Raw genomic sequence first — 26527 nt, 5'->3', positions numbered from 1 at the left:
CTGGTTTCATAAAACCTTGTTCATTTAAACAGGTCCTGATCCATACGAATACATGAACATCGCACAAAATTTGTGTGTTTTATCGTCACAACTGATGGGTGAGTGAAAATAAACAATTTACAAAATTACCAGACAGAAGGGCGGCACGGTAGTACAGCAGTAGAGTTGCAGCGTTTGCAGCGTCAGAGACCCGGGTTCGATCCCGGCTATGGGTATTGTTTGTATTGAGTTTGTACGTTCTTCCCGTGACCTGCACGGGTTTTCTCCGAGATCTTCAGTTTCCTCCCACACTCCAAAGGCGTACAGGTTTGCAGGTTAATTGGCTTGTTGTAAATGTAAAATTTCCTGAGTGTGTCGGATAATGTTGGTGTGCTGGGATCGCTGGTCAGTGCATACTCGAGCTGAAGGGCTTGTTTTCACGCTGTAGCTCTAAACTAAACTAAACTAAATTGATGGAGAGACAAAGAACTGCTGCTGCTGATCAATAGACAAAAGGACACAAAGTGCTGGAATAACACAGCAGGTCAGACAGCATCTCTGGAGAACATGGTGATGTTTCAGGACCTGAAGAAGGGTCTCGACCCGAAACATCACCTATCCATGTTCTCCAGATATGGTACCTAACCTGCTGAGTTATACTGAACTTTGTGTTCAGTATAAACAGGAAATCTGCAGTTCCTTCCTACGCACGTTGTGTCCTTTTATAGATAGAATAGATATTGAGCCTTAGCCGAGACGAGTGCTGAAACAACAAAAGCAGTATTGACGGAGACTCAGCGTTTATCTGATCTATTAATGAAATTAACTGAAAAATGTACTGACGAGGGTCATTCTAAACGACAAAATTTAAGAATTCTTGGAGTTAAAGAAGGTAAAGAGAAAGCTAAAAACCTCCGTGACTTTACTGCTGAGCTTTTACAAGAAGTTTTGAAAATGGATTCAAAGCCCTTGCTGGATCGAGCCCACAGAGCACTGAGAGCACGTCCAGGTGCTAACGCCCCTCCAAGACATTTGATACTGAAGGTGCATTATCCTCACGTTTTAGAAGATATGCTGTCGAGAATTGCTTTCAACAGAACTTTATCATTTCAAGGCGATGAGATTCGCATCTTCAGAGATTATCCTGCTGAGGTGGTCAAGAAAAGAGCACTGTTCAATGAGTCAAGATCTATTCTTAGGAAGATCCCATCGCTCAGATTTGGTATGTTGTATCCAGCAAAACTCCGAGTTACCTACAATCAAACAGAATCCTTTTTTACTGACCACAATAAAGCACTGGAATTCGCTCGGGAGATCGAAAGGTCGCTGAAAGGTTGAATATCACTTCACGGCTTTATTAATTGGCAGACAACTGATTGGACTTTAAGATATTAAAATCTAAAGATTTAAGCTTAGTGTACATACTATACGAATATTAATCGTAACTAATTATTATTAATCAAAAAACATATATATTATTATTAATCATTACTAATAAGAAGTACAAGTAATATTTGATTTATGTAAACTTTATTTCGAACACTTAATTAATATACCTTAGACAGAAAAATCGATTTATTATAGACTAATTAGTTTCGGGCCTGCCCCGTTTACCTCTCTTTTTTTTAAAAAAAACAACAACTTCGTTAAAAATCGGAGCTAGTATTATTATTTTTTTTACATCCCACGGAAGTCCTTAGATTTTTTGCCACCTTAGGGTGGCTATTACTAACTGCACTAATTGTAGTTGTAGTTTTAGTTGGGTTTTTTTTCCTGCACTCTTTTAACCTTTTATATATTGGGGGTTTTTTTAGATTCAATTTTTATCATGTCATTATTCAGAATTTATATACTTTTGGAAGATATTTCCGGGAGACATTCCACGTAGTACAAAAGATCATCCACCCTTCATTCAAGAAAAATGTTGTAGTTCGGGTGCCGGGCCATTTGCTTTATTATAGATTATTTATCGGTTAAGATGCAAGATACTACTATGAAAACGGGGTAAAGGTATTACATTTTGTAGTTGGAATGTCAAGGGTATTAACGAACCAATTAAAAGAGGTAAAGTACTTTCACATTTAAAATCTATTGATGCTGATATAATGTTCCTTCAGGAAACCCATCTCAAAAATGTAGCACATAACAGACTGAAAGGCAAATGGATTGATAAATTATTTCACTCATCATTTCCCTTTAAATCAAGAGGTGTTGCCATTTTAATTTGTAAGGGTATACCATTTATACATACCTCCTCTATAGTTGACATTGAAGGTAGTAGATATGTTATATTAGTGGGAGAACTATACTCCACAAAATTGATATTGGTGAATGTCTACGCACCAAATTTTGATAATCCGTTATTTTTTAAAAAAAAATTTAATACCATTCCAGAATTTGGACAATATAACTTGATAATTGGAGGAGATTTAAATTGTACACTAGATCCTTACTTGGATAGATCGTCAACTCAAAGGAAAACAAAATGCAAGTCGTGTAAATTATTAAACTCTTATATAAATAGTGCAAATATAAAAGATGTTTGGAGAATTGAAAACCCCTCAGGCCGAGAGTATTCAATTTATCCACCAGTGCATAAAACTTACTCAAGAATTGACTATTTCTTGGTGGACTCCAAACTTATTCCTTATACGTATAATTCAAAATATCATAATATTATTATATCCGATCATGCCCCTTTAACATTTAGGGTAAAACTCCAAGGAGTAACGCGGAAACAGACCAATTGGAGATTTAATCCTCAAATTTTAAATGAAACAGCATGTTATGACTATCTTAAATCGCAAATTGAAACCTTTTTTTACGCAAATGACCTTCCTGAAACACCTGCGTCCCCGCTTTGGGAAACATTTAAAGCGTTTATGAGAGGATGTATTATTGCCTTTCAAGCGTCTCAAAACAAGAAGAAGCGGGTTGTACAACATGAGCTAGAAAGACAGATAAAACAGTTAGACATAACAAATGCGATCGCTCCCTCTATTGAAATACATAATAAAATCGCTGCTCTCAAATATAAGTTAAATTATATACTCTCAGCTCACATTTTAAAGCTTTTTCAATATACTAAACAAATACATTTTGAATTTGGAGATAAACCACAGAAATTGTTAGCACGTCAACTCCGTGAATTAGAAGATGAATCTACAATTCATAAAATTAGATCAGATAACGGAGATTTGCTTAAACTACCCAAGGATATTAATCAGAGATTTTTGCAATTTTATCAGACATTATATTCATCAAAAATAACAGATAGCTCTGCGCAGATGCAAAACTTTTTGCAGGAATGTAACCTCCCTGGTTTGAATGAGAGTGACAGAAACTTACTAGGCGCAGAAATAACTATGAAAGACGTTGAAGAGACCATTAAATCCATGAAAAATGGGAAGACTCCTGGCCCTGACGGCTTAAATAATGAATTTTATAAAAAAACTGTATATAGTTACGCCTTTAAACAACAGAGATTACCACAAACTGACTGAATCAACAATAATACTTATTCCTAAAAAAGATAAGGATTCTGAAGACCCTGGTTCGTACAGAGCGATAGCTCTTTTAAATACTGATCAGAAGATATTAGCGAAAATCTTAGCTCATAGATTAAGTCTAGTTATAGATAAATTGATACACCCCAACCAATCAGGCTTTATAGCTAAACGATATTCATTTTTCAATTTGAGACGCTTGTTCAATATAATATATTCAAATAGACTATTAAACGAAGATTTAGCAATCATTTCGCTAGATGCTGAAAAAGCATTTGATCAAGTAGAATGGCCCTATCTTTTCTCAGTGATGGAAACATTTCAATTAGGTGAACATTTTTGTTCATGGGTGAAACTTTTATATACATCCCCAACAGCTAGAATATTAACTAATCAAATGCTGTCATCCAAATTTCATTTATTTAGGGGTTGTAGACAAGGATGCCCACTATCTCCGCTTCTATTTGCCCTCGTTATAGAACCACTTGCTGAGAGTATTAGATCAAATCCAGATATTCACGGTTATAACACTAAACATACAACCAATAAAATTTCTTTATATGCGGATGATGTATTAATATACATTACAAATCCTGAAATTAGCATTCCGAATTTATTAAATCTCATAACTCAATTTGGTTCATTTTCAGGTTATAGAATTAACTGGTACAAAAGTGAAATTATGCCAATAATGGAGCAAAATCCGGCCATACTTCAACAATTTCCTTTTAAAATTGCCTATGAAAAGTTTAAATATCTTGGAATTTACGTGACTAGGAAATATACTTCTTTATTTAAATTAAAATTTCCTCCTTTACTTACTAAATTACACAGAAATATCCAATTTTGGAAAACACTTCCTATATCATTAGTTGGTCGTAGTAATGCTATAAAGATGATCTTTCTCCCACAGCTACTATACTTATTTCAAGCAATTCCGATCTATCTTCCAAAAAAGTTTTTTTTAAAAATCGATTCAATTATTACTAATTTTATTTGGGACTACAAGACTCATAGAATAAATAAAAGACATCTATGTAAGTCTAAAACTAATGGAGGAATTGCCGTACCTAACTTCTTATTTTATTATTGGGCGGTTAATATTAAAAATATAACCTGCTGGTTGGATGACACTGATCAACAACCGGATTGGTTAAAGATGGAGAAAGAGGATTGTTTACCATTTGATATTGGTGCGATCCTCTTAGCTCCAATAAATTTAAATTAAAAAAATATGGAGGTAATCCGATTATACACAGTGTTATCCGTACCTGGAAACAATTAAATTTTACTTTAAAACTGAGTAAATTATCCTCTTTCCTCCCTATTGCGAATAACCCTTCTTTTAAACCGTCTGTCTTAGATAGAGGATTTGCTCAATGGAAAAGTTATTGAATTAAAAGGGTGGGAGAGCTTTATCATAAGGGAACTTTTCTTTCTTTTCAGGATTTACAGCAGAAGTACGGATTACATGTTAATAATTATTTTAGATATTTACAACTTAGAGACTATGTAAAATTACACATGCAAGAATATAAATTTAGAGGTCCAGAAACTCTTGATGTATGCCTGAATCGACATTATAATTCAAATAAATTAATATCCTTTATTTATAATACTCTCCTAGATACTGACATTCCGTCATCAGAATCATATAGACGAGCATGGGAGGACGAATTGAACCAACTCATAATGCAAGATATATGGGATGAAAGTTTACAACATATACACCAATGTTCATTAAATACTAGACATTCCTTAATACAATTTAAAATAATACATAGACTACATTATTCGAAATTAAATAGGATTTTTCCTAGTATCTCTCCTATTTGTGATAAATGTCAATTTCAAGAAGCTAATTTAACTCATATTTTTGTAACTTGCATAAAAATGCAAAATTTCTGGTTGGATATTTTAAAAATAGTTTCTACAGTTATCGACAAGCAATTGGATATGGATCCAAAATTAATTATATTAGGATTATCAGAGCATATTACAAACTTTACAACAAGTCAGGTACATTTTCTTGATTACAGTTTAATAACTGCATAAAAATTAATACTTAAATTTTGGAAAAAAACAATAACCCCCACAATTAAAATGTGGATTACGGAAATGACAGAGACCTTGCATTTGGAAAAAATAAGATTTGCCTTAATTGACAAACCTGATTTTTTTTTTTTAAATATGGTCTCCATTTATTGAATTTTTAGAAAAGTAAATGGGTTTGACACAGGACTAAAATAAAAAGTTGAAACTTGAGTTTAGGGTTGGATGTACAACTGTGGTTATTGTCTCCCGGATCTACCCCCTTTAATTTTTATAGTTATAACTCTTTTTTTTTCTTTTCTTTTTTTTTTCTTCTCTTTCAATCTTTGTTATTTTTATTCTCTCTCTTTAAAAATTTAAAAATTGAAGCTATGTAAGTGCTTTGTAACAAAATTGTCTTTTATTTCTATCTGTACATATGCTTTTCAAAAAAAAAAAGAATAGATATTGAACTCAGTTATTTGTTCGGAGGTTGGTAACAGCTGGAAATCCAGTTGACAAAAGCTGGGCTATAGAATGGACTTGCATTAGTTTAGTTGAGGGATACAGCGTGGAAACATGCCCTTCGGCCACCAAGTCCGCACCAACCAGCGATCCCCGCACACTAATACTATCCTACTCACGCACTAGAGACAATTTACACCTATACCAAGCCAATTAACCTTCAAACCTGTGTGCCTTTGGAGTGTGGGAGGAAACCAAAGATCTCGGAGAAAACCCACGCGGTCATGGGGAGAACGTACAAACTCCGTACAGACAGCACCCGTAGTCTGGATTGAAACGGGTTGCACTGTAAGGCAGCAATCTACCGCTGCGCCACCGTGCCACTCAAGAAATTTACGAACGGTCCATGGATAATTTCTAAGTTCAAGTTCCAAATCAGTCAGATTCTGGCACTTCAGGCAAATGTCTAAATTCAGAATTTCATCCAAATCAACTGTGAGCTTCTTTTAAGGCCATCACATCTGGCAGGGTGCAAACACAAAGTAACCTCATGCACTCATAAGTTCAAATCTAAGTTCGTAAGTTATAGGAGCATAATTAGGCCATTCAGCCCATCATGCCTATTCCGCCATTCAATCGTCGCTGATCTATCTTTGCCTCTCAACCCCATTCTCCTGCTTTCTCCCCATAACCCATAACACCTGAACGAATCAAGAATACATCAATCCGTTCATATAGTCATAGTGCCGTAAAAATATCCATTGACTTGATCTCAACAGACTTCTGTGGCAATGAATTCCACAGATTCATCACCCTGACTAAACAAATTGCTCGTCATCTTTTTATAGGTACGTTCTTTTTATTTTGAGGCTATGACCTCTGGTGCAAGACTCTCCCACTAGTGGAAAACTCCTCCACATATACTCTATCCAGGCCTTTCACTTTTCGGTATGTTTCAATGAGGTCCTCCCTCATTCTTCTAATCTGCAGTGAGTAGAGGCCCAGTGCTTTTAAACGCTCATCAAATGTTAACCCAATCTTTCTTGGGGGTTATTCTCGTAAACCACCTCTGGACCCCCACCACTGCCATCATATCCTACCTCCAAAATGGGGTCCAAAACTACTCGCAATACTCCATTTGTGTTGGGAGGGGAGTCAACTACAAGTGAGTCAGGGACTAGTGAACTGTCAGCAGAATTTCAGCCTCACAGTACTGTTACTGTCAGGATACGAGTGTCTGGTGATTTTCTCAGCCACGGCTCACTGTTGATCAATGAGTCCCTAACCCGGTTTCACTTCTTGTACTAAAATCCTTTGACTACTTAATTCAACAGCCTTGAATTAATTCTTCAGTCTCTATCAATGATTTGGGATGAGAACATACACTGCAAGATTAGCAAGTTTGCAGATGATAGAAAAGTCGGTGGTTTTGCATATAGTGAAGGTAGTTGTGAAAAATTGCAGCAGGATCGTGATCGATTGGCCAGGCGGAGGAATGGCATTAGGCTTAGGAATGGTTGATGGAATTTAATGCGGAGAAATGTCAGGTTTTGCATTTTGGGAAGTCTAATATCGGGAGGACCTACACAGTGAATGGGAGGGCTCTGAGGAATGTTGTAGAACGGAGGAATCGAGGGGTGCAGGTTCATATTTCCTTGAAGGTGGAGTCGCAGCGGATCGGGTGGTCAAAAAGGCTTTTGGCACATTGGCCTTCATCAGTCGGAGTATTGAGTAGAGGTTGGGTGGTCATGTTGCAGTTGTGTAAGACATTGGTGAGGCCGCATTTTGCCATGGGAAAGGTGTTGTCAAGCTGGAACGGGCACAGAGTCTCTTGTCCAGAGTAGGACCACTGAATCGAGGACCAGAAGACATAGGTTTAAGGTGAAGGGGAAAAGATTAAATAGGAATCTGAGGGGGTAACTTTTTCACACAAAGGATAGTGTGTGTATCGAACAAGCTGCCAGGGGAGGTGGTTCAGGCTGGGACTATTCCAACATTTAAGAAACAGTCGGACAGGTACATTGATAGGACAGGTTTGGAGGGATATGGACCAAACGCTGGCAGGTGAGACTAGTGTGGCTGGGACATGTTGGCCAGTGTGGGCAAGTTGGGGCGAAGTGCCTGTTTCCACACTGTATCACTATGACTATATGAATCCTGAGTTTTGAGTTGGACCATCTAACATTTGAATCTTTTTCTGTATGTTCCCGTGGAAGATGTTCAACAGAAGCACAAGGAGACCCTGCGAGCAGAGACTGAAACACTGAGCGTAAACACTATCCTGGTGAAGAAGGGGAAGGTTGAGGTTTTCCAGCTGGTTGATCGATACGCTGAGCTCACGGTCATCTCCACTGTTCGAGATCGGAGACTGGTGGAACATGAGTTGCTGGCACGAGGCCGGGACCACGAGGAGTGGAGAGAGAATTCTCTCCGGAGAGAGCTGGAAAAAATCCGGATTGACCAATTGTTTCAGAGTAGCTTTTCCCGGAGGAAATCCAAATTGGGAAGATCGGCCGTGGTGGCCGGAGTCCCGGGGATTGGAAAAACGACAATGGTACAAAAGATCGTTTATGACTGGGCCACGGGGAAAATATACCAACACTTCCAGTTTATCTTCGCGTTTAAGTTCCGGGATTTAAACTCCATTAACTGCAGAATAAACCTGAGTGAAATGATTCTGGATCGGTATCCCTACTTTGGGAATATCCTGGGAGAGGTCTTGAAGAATCCAGAGGGATTGCTGTTTATATTTGATAGTTTGGATGAATTCAATTGCAGAATCGATGTTGCTGACGGTGGGAGAGACATAGAATCTCAGCACAAGTGCCCAGATTACGAATTCCGGTGTGAAGTATCTGACATTGTGTCCAGTCTAATCCAGCACCAGCTTCTCCCAGGGTGTTCAGTGCTGGTCACCACCCGCCCCACTGTATTACATTCGATGGAAAAGGCGGAGATCAGCGTCTGGGCCGAAATCCTGGGATTTGTCGGTGAGGAACGGAAGGAATATTTCACCCGTTTTTTTGACGATCAAGCGGTAGCAGCAGCGGTTTTCAAACACGTGGAGGAGAACGAGATTCTGTCCACCATGAGCTACAACCCCTCCTACTGCTCGATCCTCTGCATGGCACTGGGCCCCTTCTTTGTGCAAAGACACCAGGACCGGCAGCGAGTCCCCAAGACCATCACCCAACTGTACTCCTACTACATTTGCAACATCTTGAAAAACCACGGCCGTGAGATTGAGTGTCCCCGTGAGGTCTTACTGAGGCTTGGCCAGATGGCATTCGCGGGAGTGGCCGAGAAGAAGATTGTGTTCACGGATGGAGATTTGATCAAGTACAACCTGCATTCTTCCCAGTTCCTATCCGGGTTCCTGGTGGAATTTCTGGAGCGAGAGGATTGTGCCCGGAGTGTGGTGTATACCTTCCCGCACCTCACCATCCAAGAGTTTGTAGCCGCACTGGCACAATTCCTGACTCCAGATCCTGGGAATATCCTGAAATTCCTCACTGAAGCCCACAGCGCGACAGACGGACGATTTGAGGTATTTCTCCGTTTTGTCGCTGGTCTCTCCTCCCCATTGGCAGCGCGGCTGCTGGAGGAGTTTCTGGGTCCATTTCCTCATCAGACAACCTGCCAGGTGATTGACTGGGTGAATGAGGAGGTTAAACGTCAGGCTGGAAACACATTCAGCGACGCTGGTAAAAGGAGCCTCCTGAACACGCTGCACTACCTGTTTGAGTCCCAGAATCGTGCACTGGCTCAGAAAGCTCTGGGATCGGTGGAAATGTTTTCATTCCGTCGATTGCGTCTGACCCCGATTGACTGCGCCATCGTGTCTCATGTCATTGGACTCTCTGATACGATCAAACACCTTGATCTCTGGAGCTGCTACATTCAGTGCGAAGGACTCCAGCGGCTCGGACCGGGGCTGCACAAGTGTCGAGAATTGGGGTAACTGTTCAATTTATCTCGGAGGCGGCATCACGTTCACATGTTATGGGAGTAGAATTAGGCCATTCAGCCCTTGGAGTCCACTCCGCCATTCAATCATGGCTGATCTCTGCCTCCTAATCCCATTTTCCTGCCTTCTCCCCATAACCCTTGACACCGTTCTAATCAAGAATTTGTCTATCTCTGCTGTAAAAATATCCACTGACTTGCCCTCCTCAGCCCTCTGTGGCAATGAGTTCCACAGATTAACTACCCTTAGATTAAAGAAGTTCCTCTTTATCTCCTTTCTAAAAGAATACCCTTTAATTCTGGGGCAATGACCTCTGGTCCTAGCCTCTCCCACCAGTGGAAACATCCTTTCCACATCCACTCTACGCCTTTCATTATTCTGTAAGATTTAATGAGGTCCTCCCCATAACCTTCTAAACGCCAGCGAGTACAGGCCCAGTGCCGTCAAACATTCATCATATGTTAACTCACTCATTCCTGGAATCATTCTTGTAAACCCCTTTCCATCTCTGTTTTTGTATTCCAGTCTTCTTGATATAAATGCAAGCATTGAATTTGCCTACCTTACTACCGATTCGACTTGCAAATTAACTTTTTGGGAGTCCTGCACCAGCAATCCCAAGTCCCTTTGCATGTCCGACATCTGGATTCTCTCTCCATCTAGAATATAATCTACGCCTTTATTCTTATTATCAAAAGTCATCACACCGCACTTTTCATCTGCCTCTCCTCTTCCCACTCTCCTCACCTGAGCAAGTCCTTCTGCAGAGTCCTTGCTTCCTCTACACTGCCTGCCCCTCCACCCATCATCTGCAAACCTGGCCACAAAGCCTTCAAACCCCTTGTCCAAATCATTAATATACAACGTGAAGGCCCCAGCACTGACCCTTGCGGAACTCCACTAGTCACTGGCAGCCAACCAGAAAAAGTGCCTTTTATTGCAACTCTTTGTCCTCTAGCATCCAGCCAACCCGCTATCCATGCCAGTATCTTCCCTTTAATGCCATGGGCTCTCATCGTCCTGAGCAGCCTGACGTGCGGCATCTTATCAAATGCCTTCTGACAATCTAGGGAAACAACATCTACAGCCTCCCCTCTGTCCTGCTATTAATCTCCGCAAAGAACTCCAGCATATTCATCACGCAAGATCTTCCCTTCACAAAGACATGCTGACTTCAGCCACTTTTATCGTGAACTTTTAACAGTAACCTTATCCTTTATAATTGAATCAAGTCTTACCAATCATTAAATGGTTCCAAATTCCTTTTAGTTCTGCGGGACTTCTCATCCTCTGTCCCCAACACCTTCCGCCCCTCCCTCGTGCTTGCGGTACACCGCAGTACCCTCCTCCCCTCTCCCACTTCTATCCCCTCTGCTCCCAAATCCACTCTCCCCATCACCTGCCTGAAATCTTTGGTTTCCTCCCACACTCCAAAGACGCACAGGTTTGTAGGTTAATTAGAAACATAGAAAACATAGAAAATAAGTGCAGGAGCAGGCCATTCGGCCCTTTGAGCCAGCACCGCCTTTCATTGTGTTCATGGCTGATCATCCACAATCAGTAACCCGTGACTGTTTGACTTCCTATAATTGTAAATTATCCCTGCTGTGTGTAGGATAATGTTAGTGTGCAGGAATCGCTGGTCGGTGCGGAAACATGTTCCTGATGTTGGAGGAGTCCAGAACAAGGGGCCACAGTTTAAGAATAAGGGGTAGGCCATTTAGAACGGAGATGAGGAAGAACTTTTTCAGTCAGAGAGTGGTGAAGGTGTGGAATTCTCTGCCTCAGAAGGCAGTGGAGGTCAGTTCGTTGGATGCTTTCAAGAGTGAGCTGGATAGAGCTCTAAAGGATAGCGGAGTGGGGGGATATGGGGAGAAGGCAGGAACGGGGTACTGATTGAGTGTGATCAGCCATCATCGCATTGAATGGCGGTGCTGGCTCGAAGGGCTGAATGGCCTACTCCTGCACCTATTGTCTATTGACACGGTAGGTTGACCACGCTGTTCTTCTAAACTAAACTAAACTAGTGACAATTCACATTTATACCAAGCCAATTCTCCATCAGTTTAGTTTAAAGATACAGCACGGAAACAGGCCCTACGGCCCACCGAGTCCACACCAACCAGCAATCCCCGCACACCAACACTACCCTACAAACACGAGGGAAAGTTTTACATTTACACCAAGCCAATTAACTTACAAACCTGTACGTCTTTGGACAGTGGAAAGAAACCGAAGATCTCTGAGAAAACCTGCACAGGTCACGGGGAGAATGTACATACTCCATACAGACAGCAATCGTAGTCAGGATCGCACCTGGCGCTGTAAGGCAACAACTCTACCGCTGCGCCACTGGGCCGCGCCAGTGTGTAGGATAGTGTAGGTGTGCGGGGATCACTGGTCGGTGCGGACCGGTTGGGCTGAAGAGCCTGTGGGCGTGCTGTATCTCTAAACAAAACTAAACTAAACCCGGATTTGCCTGTTTGTTTCTCACTCTCTGTTTAGTCTGGAAAGTAACAACCTGGGTGATTCCGGAGTGAAACGGATCTCTGTGGCTCTGAGGAACCCGACCTGTCAAATACAGAAACTAGGGTAAGTACCAGACTGCGAGAGATTGTGTTTGCAGTCACTTGGTGTCTGATACTGGATATTAATATGTTCATAATTGTGCAGGAAGGATTGTTTTTTAGCAGAAGGAATCACAGAGGGGGATCAGCAAGAGAGGATGTTGCAGAACTCTCGTCGAAGAGAGGAGAACTTCAAAATTCAGTCATTGTGTTAATGATAAAGTCAAAAGCGTTTTAATGTCATATCTGTCCCAGATAGAACAATTAAATTCTTACTTGCAGCATCACAACAGAATCCGTAAACAAAGTATACTGTAAACATTATAATGAAGGAGAAAAAAAGTTCAGTGTGTCTATAGAAACACATACCCACAAATACACATTTATACAGACCATATATATGTGTATATATACACACACGCACATGTGCGTACTTACATACACACACACGCATACGTAGACACGTACACGTATGTACACTCAAAAAACACGATAATAGTGCAATAACAACAATAATAGTCTATGTATTTCAGAGCCTATTTGAGGTTGTAGTGTTTGTAGCCTATTGGCTGTAAGGAAGGAGCTGTTCCTGACCTTGGACATTACAGTTTTCGTGCTCCTGTACCTTCTTCCCTGTGGCATGGGTGAAATTAGTGTGTGACCAGGGTGGTATGGGTTTCTAATGAGGCTGGCTGCCTTTTTGAAGCCTTCGAAGGTGGGGAACACTGGGGATTTGCAACGTCTCCTGTCTCTCTGTGTCCCTCACCTTCTCCCTCTCTCCAGGCTGAGTTACAACGGTCTCTCGGAGTCTGGTGCCGAGGAACTTGTCTCTGCCCTGAGTGCGAACCACTCACTGACAGATCTCAACCTGAGTGGTAATAAACTGGGAGATTCTGGAGTGAAAATACTATCCGCAGCTCTGAGACACCCGGACTGTAAGATACAGATACTGCGGTAAGTACTTGAATGTGAGCAATTGTATTTACAGTCACTGGGTGTGATCACATAAGATCATATCATAAGATCACGTGATAGTAGAATCGGGCCATTTGGCCCATCGAGTCTACTCCTCCATTCTATTTATCTCTCCCTCCCAACCCCCTTCTCCCCATAGCCCCTGACACCCGTACTAATCAAGAATTTTTCTATCTCTGCCTTAAATATATCCACTGACTTTGTCTCCACAGCCGTTTGAGGCAAAGAAGTTCACAGATTCACCACCCTCTGACTAAAGAAATTCCTCCTCGTCTCCTTCCTAAAAGAACGTTCTTTAATTCTGAGGCTGTGACCTCTGGTCCTAGACTATCCCACTAGTGGAAACATCCTCTCCACATCCACTATCCGAGCCTTTCACTGTTCTGTAAAGTTTCAATGAGGTCTTCTCTGTGCCCTTTCCAGCTTCACAACATCTTTCCTGTAACATGATGTCCACAGCTGAACACAATGCTCTAAATGCGGCTTCACCAATGTCTTATACAACTTCAAAATGACCTCCCATCTTCGATATTCAATACTCGGACTGATGAAGGCTAATGTGCCAAAAGCATTTTTGACCCCCTGCGACGCCACCTTCAAGGAACCATGCAGCTGCACTCCTCGATCCCTCTGCTCTACAACACCCCCCACGGCCCTACCATTCACTGGAGGTCCTGCCCATGTTAGACTTTCCAAAATGCTATTTCTCTGCATTGAATTCCATTATGCGCTGCATAATAATTTCCTGACTCTTATCACCTTTACCACCCTATGCACATGTGCTGCCACCTTCAGTGGGCTATGGAATAGGACGGTAACATCCTTCTGCACATTAATGCTGATCGGGGTCTTGCCATTAATAGTATACACCCCCCTTATGCTCAACCTCCCAAAGTGCAACACTTCACTCTTGCTCGTATTAACCTCTATCTGTCACACTGAACATTTGAAGTGCAAGATTGCAGGTAGCTCCAAGAATAAAGGGTGGCACGGTGGAGCGGCAATAGAGTTGCCACCTTGCAGCACTTGCATTGGCAGAGACCCGGGTTCGATCACCACCACCGGTGCTATCTTTGCGGAGTTTGTACGTTCTTCCCGTGACCGCATGGGTTTTTTCCGAGACCTCCCACTCTCCAAAGACGTACAGGTTCGTTGGACAATTGGCTTGGTATAAAAATGTCAATTGTTCCTCGTGTGTGTAGGGTAGTGTTAATGTGCGGGGATCGCTGGTCAGCGCGGACTCAGTGGTCCAATGGGCTTGTTTCCGCGCTGTATCTCTAAACCAAACTGAGCTAATCTAGAATCTTATTCTAGTCCTGCTCACTGGCACACAGTGAAGATGTTACAAGGGAAACCTTTGTTACAGTGCAGCCTGCACAGCTAGTGAGAAACTGTTTGATCTCGATTGGATTCGTAGCAGAAATAGCTTCCATTTCACCTTAAATAACACCACTGTTCTCTCTGAAAGGAAGTAGCAGTTGCAGTCATTTTCATATGATAAGTGCGTCAACCAGCAGTTACTCAAAACAGAAGTGTACGTCTTTGCAGTGTGGCAGGGAACCGGAGCACCCGGAGAAAACATACAAATTCCGTACAGACCGCACCCATAGTCAGAATCCGACCAGGGTCTCTGGCGCTGTAAGGCGGCATCTCTTCCGCTGTGCCAGCATGCCGCCTCAGTGTCTGGGATAGCGGTAGTGCGCTGGGATCACTGGTCAGTGTGGACTCGGTGGGCAGGAAGGCCTGTTTCCACGCTGTATAAGTTTAGTTCAGTTTAGCGATACAGCGCGGAAACAGGCCGTTTCAGCCCACCGGGTCTGCGACGACCAACGTTCCCTGCAAATTAACACTGTCCTATACCCACTAGGGACAATTATTTTACATTTATCAAGCCAATTAACCTACAAACCTGTACATCTTTAGAGTGTGGGAGGAAACCGAAGATCTCTAAGAAAACCCACGCAGATCATGGGGAAAACGTACAAACTCCATACAGACAGCACCTGTAGTCGGGATCGAACCCGGGTCTCCTGCGCTGCATTCGATGTAAGGCAGCAACTCTACCGCTGTACCACCATGCTGCCTCAGTGTGTAGGATAGCGGTAGTGTACGGGGATTGCTGGTCCGTGCGGACTCGGTGGGCCGAAGGGCCTGTTTCCTCGCCGTATAAACTAAACCTCACTCTTACTCGGATTAACCTCTATCTGTCTTACTGAACATTTGAGGTGCAAGATTGCAAGTAGCTCTAAGAATAATTGGGTCATCGTGGGTGATTTTTAACTGTCCTTGACCTCCAGGCTGGATGATGTCGGTGTCACACATTCTGGTGTCGAGGATCTCGTCTTCGTTCTCGGTACAAACCCCACGCTGACGGCCCTGTACCTGTGCAGCAATAACTTGGGGGATTCCAGAGTGAAACTGGCATGTGAGGCCCTGAGAAACCCAGACAGTAAAATGCGAAGACTGGGGTAAGGCCCAGACTGAGAGCGTGCTTACTTAGAGTCATAGAGTGATACAGTGTGGAAACAGGCACTTCGGCCCAACCTGCCCACACTGGCCAACATGTCCCAGCTGCACTCGTCCCGCCTGCTCGGGTTTGGCCCATATCCCTCCAGAGCTGAGGTTCTATACGGCGTTGGTCAGACGGATCAAATTTGGGCCTCATATCTGAGGAAGGATGTGTTGACTCTGGAGAGGGTCCTGTGGACGTTTCACAAGAATGATTGCAGGAATAAATGGGTTAGGATATGATGATCGCTTGACAGCGCTGGGCCTGTACTCGCTGGAGTTTAGAAGGTTGAGGGGGGACCTCATTGAAACAGACAGAATAATGAAAGGCATAGAGTGGATGTGGAAAGGATGTTTCCACTAGTGGGGTCATAGCATCAGAATTAAAGGACGTACCTTTAAGAAGGAGATGAGGAGGAACTTCTTTAGTCAGAGGGCAGGAAAATAACTGCAGATGCTGGTACAAATCGAAGGTATCACAAAATGCTGGAGTAACTCAGCGTGTCAGGCAGCATCTAGGAGAGAGGGAATGGGTGACGTTTCGGGTCGAGACCCTTCTTCAGACTTAGGATAGTTAAGGGCCTGTCCCACTTAGGCGATTTTTTTTTGGCGACTGCCGGCAACTGTCAAAGTCGTAGCAGATCGCCGAACTTTTCTTTTACCAAACGACAATGACCACGACAATGCCGAGTCAGGTCGAGATTACAGCGTCTTCTGAAACATCGCGAAATTCCCACGCTGTCAATGCTTCTCCGGCGCCCTAATTTTCGCTGAAATCACTGACAAGTCGGTAAGTACTTGAGAGTTTTGAACTATAACACCTTGTATAGGTTACTTAAAAACCAAACTTCGCTGTAACAAGGAATAAACCGGATTTACTTCCAAATTACTAATAGCTGTATTTTTTTTTAAATTAAAAAGTGGTTCAGTGGATTTTTGTGGAAAGTGTGTGGGCATTCTTTGAAAATGTAAGGGAGATGCATATCTGGTTTCTGGGTTGCATACCTAGGTTGGGAGCCCACTTTAAATGTAATGGCTGAGGCCAAAAACATTGCGAAAATTCCCACGTTTACTTGACCGTCAAACTGTTGCCTCCAATCTACCTGTCAAATGTCCTGACGGTAAATAAATTGGTTAAACACAAGCATTTTATGGTATTTTGTAATGACTTTACTTATTTTAATATTATGTGCTTCTAAATGCATCTTAAGAGAACCTAGCAAACCTGGGGACAGCATGCGACAGCGACCGCAATAAGCAACGATACCTGGCGACAAGCCAGCTGTCGCTGAGAGATTTCAAACCGTTTGATTTCTAGGCGATGCGCCCAGATCCACTACGATCTTTGGAAGACTCCTCACAATCGTGCCTGTGACACCCCGGCGAACGTTCGGCGACAGCCTAGTCGCCGGTAGTCGCCTTAAAATCGCCTAAGTGGGACAGGCCCTATCGTCAGTTAGTTAATCTGTGGAACATTGCCGCAGTGAGCAGTGGAGGCCAAGTCAGTGGATATTTCTAAGGCAGATAGACAAATTCCTGATTAGAACGGCTGTCAAGTGTTAAGGGGAGAACGCAGGAAAATTAGATTAGAAGGCAGAGATCAGCCATGTTTGAATGGTGGAGTAGCCTCAATGGGCCGAATGGCCTAATTCTACTTGTACAACTTATGAAACCTGTGCTATCCATGTACCTGTCAAACTGTTTCTTAAACGTTGGGATAGTCCCTACCTCAACTACCTCCTCTGGCAGCCTGTTCCAGACGCCCACCTCCCTTTCTCTGAAAAAATTACCCCTCCCATTCCTATTCAATCTTTTCCCTTTCACCTTAAACCAATGTCCTCTGGTCCTCAATTCAACTACTCTGGGCAAAAGACTGCATCTTCCTGATCCATTCCTCTCATGAATTTATACACCTCTATAAGATCACCCCTCATCCTTCTGTGTTCCAAGGAATAGAGTCCCAGCCTGCTCAACCTCTCCCAATAGCTCAGACCCTCGAGCCCTGGCAACATCCTCGTAACATTTCTCTGCATCCTTGTACCAGTGCCTGACACAACATGAATGTGATCAGCTATAAGAATAGAAGTTGGGAGGTCATATTGCAATCGTGTAAGATGTCGATGAGGCCGCGTTTAGAGTATTGTGTTCAGTTCTGGGCACCATGTTGTAGAAAAGATGTCAAGCTGGAAAGGATGCATAGAAAATTTGCCAAGGATGCTGCCTGGACTCGAGGGCACGAGCCATAGGGAGAGGTTGAACAGGCGATTGCATTCATTGGAGTGCAGGAGATTGAGGGGCGATCTTGTAGAACTGTGCAAAATCATAAGAGGAATAGATCGGGTAGACGCACAGCTTCCTATCCTGAGTAGGGGAATCGGGAACCAGAAGACATGGATTTAAGTTGAGGTAGTGGAAGATTCAATAGGGATCTAAGGGGTTACTTGTTCACGCAAAGGGTGGTAGGTGTAGAAAAGGTCAGCCGGAGGTAGTTGAGGCAGGTACTATCACAACGTTTAAGAAACATTTAGGCAGGGACCTGGGTAGGACAGGTTTGGAAGGATATGGAGCAAACGTGGGCAGTTGGGGCGAGTGTAGATGGGACATGTTGGCCAGTGTGGGCAAGTTGGTCCGAAGGACCTCTTTCCATGATATAATGGTAGCATGGTGGCGCAGGGGTGGAGTTGCTTCCTTACAGCACCAGAGATCCGTGTTCAATCCTATCTACGGATGATGTCTGTACGGAGTTTGTACGTTCTCCCCGTGACCACGCGGGTTTTCTCCGAGATCTTCGGTTTCCTCCCGCTCTCCAAAGACGTACAGGTTTGTAGGTTAATTGGCTTGGTATAAATGTGTAAACAAAAACTGTCCCTAGTGTGTGTGGGATAGTGCCAATGTGGGGCAATTGCCTGTCGACACAGACTCAGTGGGCCGAAGGAGCCTGTCGCAGCGCAGGATCTCTAAACTCCACTGAAATAAGGACAGATGTGAAAGCTGTGAAAACAAGAAGGAGCAATATACTTGGAAGGGGAGGGGGGGAGAGTATTGGGTGTTCAAGGTGGGGCACAGGGAAGAAGGGGAAGAAGGGGTGGGGTGGTGGCCTGTTTCTGCGGCCTGTATCTACATTTTAAAAAAGGACGACTTTGACTTTGTAATTGTGTCGCGTATAAACTCTGGGGATTTGCGTTGCCTCGCATCACTGCGCGAGATAACCACTTGCGTGTTTGTGCAGTAATCAACCAGAACCAGTGTCCATCACCGTCTCTCTCTCTCTCTCTCTCTCTCTCTCTCTCTCTCCCTCTGATCTCCAGGCTGTGGGATGTCGGTTTCACAGATTCTGATGTCAAAGATCTCGTCTCGTCACCCGTGAGAAACCACTCGCTGATAGAGCTGAACCTGGGGAAAAATGCCTTGACGGACTGCTCTCTCCCCGCTCTCCGTCGCCTCATACTGTCACTCCCGAGTCTGGAGAGGATGGAGTGAGTGTTTCTGTTAATGTGTCATCAAGAGTATATTATTGTCATACGTCCCAGGATGTGTAGAGAAATTGGGAGGACATGTTACAGTTCATAAGGTCATATGTGATAGTAGAATTGGGCCATTCAGCCCATCAAATCTACCCTGCCATTCAATCATGGCTAATCTATCTGTCCCTTCCAACCCCATTCTCCTGCCTTCTCCCCATAACTTCTGACACCTGTACTAATCAAGAATCTATCAATCTCTGCCTGAAAAGTATCCATCGACTTGGCCTTCGCAGCCTTCTATGGCAAAGAATTCCACAGATTCACCACCCTCTGACTAAAGAAATTTCTCCTCAGCTCCTTCTGAAAAGAACGTCCTTTAATTCTGAGGCTATGACCTCTAGTCCCAAACTCTCCCACCAGTAGAAACATCATCTCCACATCTACTATCCAAGCCTTTCACTATTCTGTGTGTTTCAATGAGATCCCTCCTCATCTAAACTCCAGCAGGTGCAGGCCCAGTGGCGACAAACGCTCATCATAGTTGTATAAGATGTTGGTGACGCCACATTTAGAGTATTGTGTTCAGCTCTGGGCGCAATGTACGTTTCTGGGAGTCTGTACGTCCACCCTGTGACCAAGTTGGTTTTCTCCTCGTGCTCCGGTTTCCTCCAACATTTCAAAGACTTGTAGGTTTGTGTCATGGCCTGTGTAAATTGTCATAGTCATAGAGTGATACAGTGTGGAAGCAGGCCCTTCAGCCTAACTTGCCTACCCCGGCCAACATATCCCAGCTACACGAGTCCCACCTGCCCGCATTTGGTCCATCTCCCTCCAAACCTGTCCTATCCATGTACCTGTCTGTTTCTTAAACGTTGGGATAGTCCCAGCCTCAACTACCTCCTCTGGCAGCTCGTTCCGTACACCCACCACCCTTTGTGTGAAAAGATTACCCCGTCAGATTCCTTTTAAATCCTTTCCCCTTCACTTTAAACATATGTCCTCTTGTCCTCGATTCACCTATGCTGGACTGTGCATCCACCCGATCTATTTCTCTCATGATTTTGTACGCCTCTAAGATCACCCCCCATCCTCGTGCGTTCCAGAGAACAGATCCCAGGTAGGATAAGGAAGGAGAACCATATAAAAATAGACCCAAAACGTCACCCATTCCTTCTCTCCAGAGATGCTGCTTGTCCCGCTGAGTCACTCCAGCTTTTTGTGTTTATCCCTGATAGGATAGAACTATTGTGCTTGTGATCGTTGGTCAGCGTGTACATGGTGGGCTGAAGGGCTTGTTTCTACACTGTATCTCTAAACTTCTAAAGGGTTGTTGAAATGTTAACCCCATCCTTCATATTGACATCAATCTGTTTATTTCCTTTTTCTTTCTCCATCTGTTTCAGGCTTGGGTTGAATCTGTTCAGTTCAGACGGACAGAATCAGGTGAAGTCTCTCCAGCAAACCAGGCCCGGACTGACTATAAACTGTGAAAAACTCAATGTATAAACAGTACCACAGCGTGGATGTGAATGTTTAAGGCTGATACATATTTCCCACCCTCCCCTGGAAACGACAATTTTAGGTAACTAACTTGGAATATAAATGGAATATAGTGCAGCAAAGAGTGGAGTCATGCATTTTGGTAGTAGGAATAAAGGCGTAGACTATTTTCTAAATGGGGAGAGAATCCAGAAATTGGAGGTGCAAAGGGACTTGGGAGTGCTGGTGCAACATCCCCAAAAAGTTAATCTGGGAGTCGAATCGGTGGTAAAGAACGCAAATGCGATGCTAGCATTTATTTCGAGAGGGCTAGAAGACAAAACATGGATGTAATGCTGAGGCTCTATAAGATGCTGGACAGGGTCCGTCCGGTTGGAATATTGTGAGCAATTTTGGGCACCATATCTGAGGAACGATGTGTCAGCTCTGGAGAAGGTCCAGTGGAAGGTTTACAAGAATTATCCCTGGAATGAGTAGGTTAACATATGATGAGCGTTTGACGGCACTGGGCCTATATTCACTGGGGTTTGGGAGAATGAGGAGGGATCTCTTTGAAACGTAACGAATAGTGAAAGGCTTGAATAGAGTGGATGTGGAAAATATGTTTTCACTAGTGGGAGAGTCTAGGACTGGAGGTCATGGCCTCAGAATTAAAGCAAGTTCTTTTAGGAAGGAGATGGGGAGAAATTTCTTTAGTCAGAGGGTGGTGAATCTGTGGAATTCTTTGCCACAGAAGGCTGTGGAGGCTGTCAGTGGATAAGGCAACAAAATGTGCTTTCTATCACCTCAGAAATATTGCTAAAGTACGGCCTTTCTTAACTCAACATGACTGTAAAAATCTCATACATGCTTTCATTTCCAGCAAACCTGATTATTGTAATGCCTTATTTACCTGTCTGCCTTCAAAATCAACTTACAAGTTACAGCTCATTCAAAATACTGCAGCCCGGCTTTTAACAAATACCAAGAAAAGGGAACTTGTTAAAAACAAATAGATAAAATGTAGTCGGAGACAGTAAGTCTGGTCAGAGAACTGGGAAAGGGGAGGGATGGAGAGCGAAGGAAAGTAAAAGTTACTTGAATTTAGAGACGTCAATGTTCATACCGCTGGAGTGGAAGCTGCCCAAGCAGAATATCAGATGCTGTTCCTCCAATTTACACTAGGCCTCACTCTGATAATGGAGGAGGCCCAGTACAGAAAGGTCAGTGTGGGAATGGGAGGGGGTGTTAAAGATCAGGTAGGTTGAGGCAAACTGAACGGAGGTGTTCAGTGGAACGATCGCCGAGCCTGCACTTGGCCTCGCCGATGATGCATAGTTATTAAATGTGGTCTCTCAGATTCTTGCCAAACGGATATCAGACTTTGTTAAGCCTGTATCACTGGGGCAAGCACATCAATTTTGTTAAGTATATTAAACTAAAACGGTGTAAATAGGTTTTGAATAAATGTATAATAAATTGTAACAGTTTTTAATTTTATCGTTTTGTCACCTTCAATATTGGGACATGCAAACCGCTACTCTGAATAATGCTTTTTTATTTACAGGGGGCACGAGGGATGAATTTATGGACCAATTTAAGGCGAAGGGGGAAATATTTAATAGGAATCTGAAGGGTCACTTTTTCACACAAAGGGTGGTGGGTATATGGAACAAGCTGTCAGAGGAGTAAACATTAGACAACAGGTTGTTGTCTGTTGCAATCTTGCATTACAGCTACTCTTGGTCACAGTGATTCGCAATGCAAAGGTTAACAATAGACAATAGGTGCAGGAGGAGGCCATTCGGCCCTTTGAGCCAGCACCGCCATTCAATGTGATCATGACTGATCATTCTCAATCAGTACCCCGTTCCTGCCTTCTCCCCATACCCCATGACTCCGCTATCCTTAAGAGCTCTATCTAGCTCTCTCTTGAATGCATTCAGAGAATTGGCCTCCACTGCCTTCTGAGGCAGAGAATTCCACAGATTCACAACTCTCTGACTGAAAAAGTTTTTCCTCATCTCAGTTCTAAATAGCCTACCCCTTATTCTTAAACTGTGGCCCCTTGTTCTGGACTCCCCCAACTTTGGGAACATGTTTCCTGTCTCTAACGTAGTTGAGGGACTGTCCCAACATATAAGAAGCAGTCAGACAGGTACATGGATAGGACAGGTTTGGAGGGATATGGGCCAAACGCGGGCAGGTGGGACAAGTGTAGCTGGGACATGTTGGCCGGTGTGGGCAAGTTGGACCAAAGGGCCTATTTCCACACTGTATCACTCGATGATTCTAGTATCCTACATTTGTAGTGGGCAGGTTGGGCTGACGGGCCTGATTCCTATGACTACGATGCTAAACTAAATCAGCCGTTGTCATTTTCTGAGCTCGGGTCATTTGGAAACATGACTCGCGCGGCATCACAACGGTCCAGATGCGCTGCAAAAGTGACCCAGATTGTCCATCACCGACCGGCTGCACAACTCCATTGCTGGGCAGCACAGTGGGGCAGCCATAGAGTTGCTGCCTTGCACCGCCAGAGACCCAGGTTCAATCCTGACTTTCGGAGTATCGACTGTGACCAAATGGGTTTTCTCCCATGCTCTAGCTCCCACCCACATTCCAAAGACATGCAGTTTGTAGGTTAAACTGTAGGTTTGAGTTTAGAAGGATGAGAGGGAATCTTATAGAAACATAATATTATAAAAGGACTGGACAAGCGAGATGCAGGAAAAATGTTCTCAATGTTGGGCGAGTCCAGAACCAGGGACCACAGTCTTAGAATAAAGGGGAGGCCACTTACAACTGAGGTGAGAGGGAACTTTTTCACCCAGAGTGCTGTGAATTTGTGGAATTCTCTGCCAGAGAGGGCAGTGGAGGCCAAATCACTGGATGGATTTAAGAGAGTGATAGATTGAGCTCTCGAGGCTAGTGGAATCAAGGGATATGGGGAGAAGGCAGGCATGGGTTATTGATTGTGGACAATCATCCATGATCACAATGAATGGCGGTGCTGACTCGAAGGGCCGAATGGCCTCCTGCACCTGTTTTCTATGTTTCTAAACGGCCTCTGCAGTGTCCCCGAGTGCAGGATAGAGCTAGTGTATGGGTGATCGCAGGTCGCGAGGACTCGGTGGGCACAAGGGTCTGTTTCCACGCTGCATCTCTAAATTTAGGAATAAAGTCGTAGATTATTTCCTAAATGCGGAGAGAATCCAGAAATCGGCGTTGCAAAGGGACCTGGAAGTGCTGGTGGAGGATTCCCAAAAAGTTAATCTACGAGTTGAATCGATAGTAAAGAAAGCAAATGCAATGCTAGCATTTAATTTGCGAAGGCTTGTATACAAAAACGGATTTTTTTAGATTTTGTTTTAGATTTAGATACAGCGTGGAAACAGGCCCTTCGGCCCACCGAGTCCGCTCCGCCCAGCGATTCCCCGCACATTAACACTATCCTACACACACTAGGGACAATGTTTACATTTACCCAGTCAATTAACCTACATACCTGCACGTCTTTGGAGTGTGGGAGGAAACCGAAGATCTCGGAGAAAACACACGCAGGTCACGGGGAGAACGTACAAACGGCGCCCGTAGTCAGGATCGAACCTGAGTCTCTGGTGCTGCATTCGCTGTAAGGCGGCAACTCTACCGCTGCCCCACCGACCCGCCCTCAGGATGTAATGCCGAGGGTCGACAAGGCGCTGGTCAGGCCGCATTTGGAGTATTGTGAGCAATTCTGGGCACGATAGCTGAGGAAGGATGTCCTGGCTCTGGAGAGGGTCCAGAGGAGAGTTGACAAGCATCATCCTAGAAATGAATAGGTTAACATATGATGAGCGTTTGACACCACTTGGCCGACATTTGCTGCAGTTTAGAATAATGTGTGGGGGGGGGGGGGGGGGAAGCCTCATTGAAACGTACAGAATAGTGAAAGGCCTCGATAGAGTGGATGAGGCAAGGATGTTTCCACCAGTGGAAGATTCTAGATCTAGAGGTCACACCCTCAGATTTAAAGATGAGTCTTTCTGTAGTCAGAGGGCGCTGAATCTTTGGAATTCTCTACCACAGAAGGCTGTGGAGGCCAAGTCAGTTGATCTTTCTAAGGCAGACACAGATAGATTCTTGATTGGTGCAGGGATTATGGGGCGAAGGCACGAGAATGGTGTTGGGAGGGAGAGATAGATCAGTCGTGAATGAATGGTGGAGTAGACTTGATGGGTCGAATGGCCTATTTCTGCTCCTATCACTTATGACTTATTAGCAAGGTCTTTAATAAGCTTCCCCATGGGAGGCTGCTCTGGAAGGTGAACCCGAATCAGATGTAAGGTCCAGCTGACTGGAACAATGCTGAATGGAGGAACAACAACTACCTCAGATCCCTCGTGTTGCACACAACGCAACAGTGGGAGGCAGTGGTGGAGATTCTGCTTTACAGCGCCGGAGACCCGGGTTCGATCCTGACAACGTGCGCCTGTCCACAACGTGCGCCTATACATCCCCTGTGACCTGCATGAGTTTTCTCCGAGTGCCCCAGCTTCCTCCCACACTGCACAAACGTACGGGTTTAATTGGCTTGGTTAAATTGTAAATTGTCCCTAGTGTGTGTAGGATAGTGTTAATATGCAGGGATCGCTGGTCGGTGTGGACTGGGTGGGCCAAAATGCTTGTTTCCGCGCTATATCTCTAAGCTAAAATGTATAAAGGTCACGTTCTCCAGCCTTAAATGACACCTCTTCCTTCCCCCTCTCGGTATCCTGTGCTCCATCCTGTTGTGTAAATATCTCTTCCACGACGCCGCGACTTCCACCAATATCCCTCCCTCCGGCTTTATCTTCACACTTCTTAAGGGGCCTGTCCCAGTTAGGCAATTCTTAAGGCTACTGCCGGCGACTGGGCTGCCACCCGCACGTTCGCCAGCCGGGGTGTCGTGGGCATGATCGTGAGTAATCTCCAATGAGTCGTAGCAGATCTTGGGGTTGTTGCGGAGAATTAATTCTGCTCGGCGACAGCTGGCCTGACGCCGATGATGGTAGCTTGTCGTGGGCGCCAGGTGTGGTAGCTTGTCGCCGGTACTGAGGACGGATGAATTTAATTGGTGACTATCAACATCAACCGGTGACCTGACCATAACAACAGCAAGGTCTGGCCAGACCACTTTTCATGGATATTTTGTAATTGTTTGAAGTTTTTAAAAAAAAGATTTTTGTATGTAGTTATCCACATTTCATTGTTTGAATAAAGTAGATTTTGAACATTAAAAAAAAAAATTGGAGTCTGAAGTTATTGCAGTTCTAAGTAGTTTCTCTTTCAAATATTCCAGTTTCATTTATTTTGACCAATGAAATAAACACTGACACAGGCATTGCACTGCATTTAAAAGAGAACGCTTTTCATTCATTTAGATAAATGAAACAAACACAAAGGCAAGCAATTCACTGCATTGAAAGGCAAACTCTTTTCATTTATTTCAATCATTGAAACAAAACTAACACAACCAATGCACTGCATCGAAAAATAAACTCCTTTGGGGGGGTGTGGGGGGCACTAAAAAGGGGCTTGTGTTGTGGTCTTTTGTGGGCCAAT

At 43.8% G+C, this 26527-nt stretch overlaps 1 protein-coding gene across 5 annotated transcripts in view; it reads left to right on the top strand.

Annotated features, from left to right (window-relative positions):
• The window catches only part of LOC144611131 (NACHT, LRR and PYD domains-containing protein 3-like), an 85022-nt gene extending 58862 nt beyond the window's left edge, over positions 1–26160 (top strand). For 4 of the 5 annotated variants that reach the window (XM_078430197.1, XM_078430196.1, XM_078430194.1 and 1 more), the window contains 7 exons: positions 33–98; positions 8198–9938; positions 12454–12540; positions 13299–13469; positions 15788–15958; positions 19307–19474; positions 20866–26160. In XM_078430197.1, coding sequence (XP_078286323.1) covers positions 33–98; positions 8198–9938; positions 12454–12540; positions 13299–13469; positions 15788–15958; positions 19307–19474; positions 20866–20968 — 2507 coding nt within the window. In that variant the 3' untranslated portion in view covers positions 20969–26160. Of the gene's footprint in view, positions 1–32; positions 99–8197; positions 9939–12453; positions 12541–13298; positions 13474–15787; positions 15959–19306; positions 19475–20865 lie in introns of those variants that run through there. The other variant, XM_078430198.1, reaches the window with a different exon arrangement.
• The last annotated feature ends 367 nt before the right edge of the window (positions 26161–26527 follow it).

Source organism: Rhinoraja longicauda, chromosome 39, assembly GCF_053455715.1.
Source record: "Rhinoraja longicauda isolate Sanriku21f chromosome 39, sRhiLon1.1, whole genome shotgun sequence".
Classification (NCBI taxonomy): Eukaryota; Metazoa; Chordata; class Chondrichthyes; order Rajiformes; family Arhynchobatidae; genus Rhinoraja; species Rhinoraja longicauda.
This window is presented reverse-complemented; position numbering and strand designations above follow the sequence as displayed.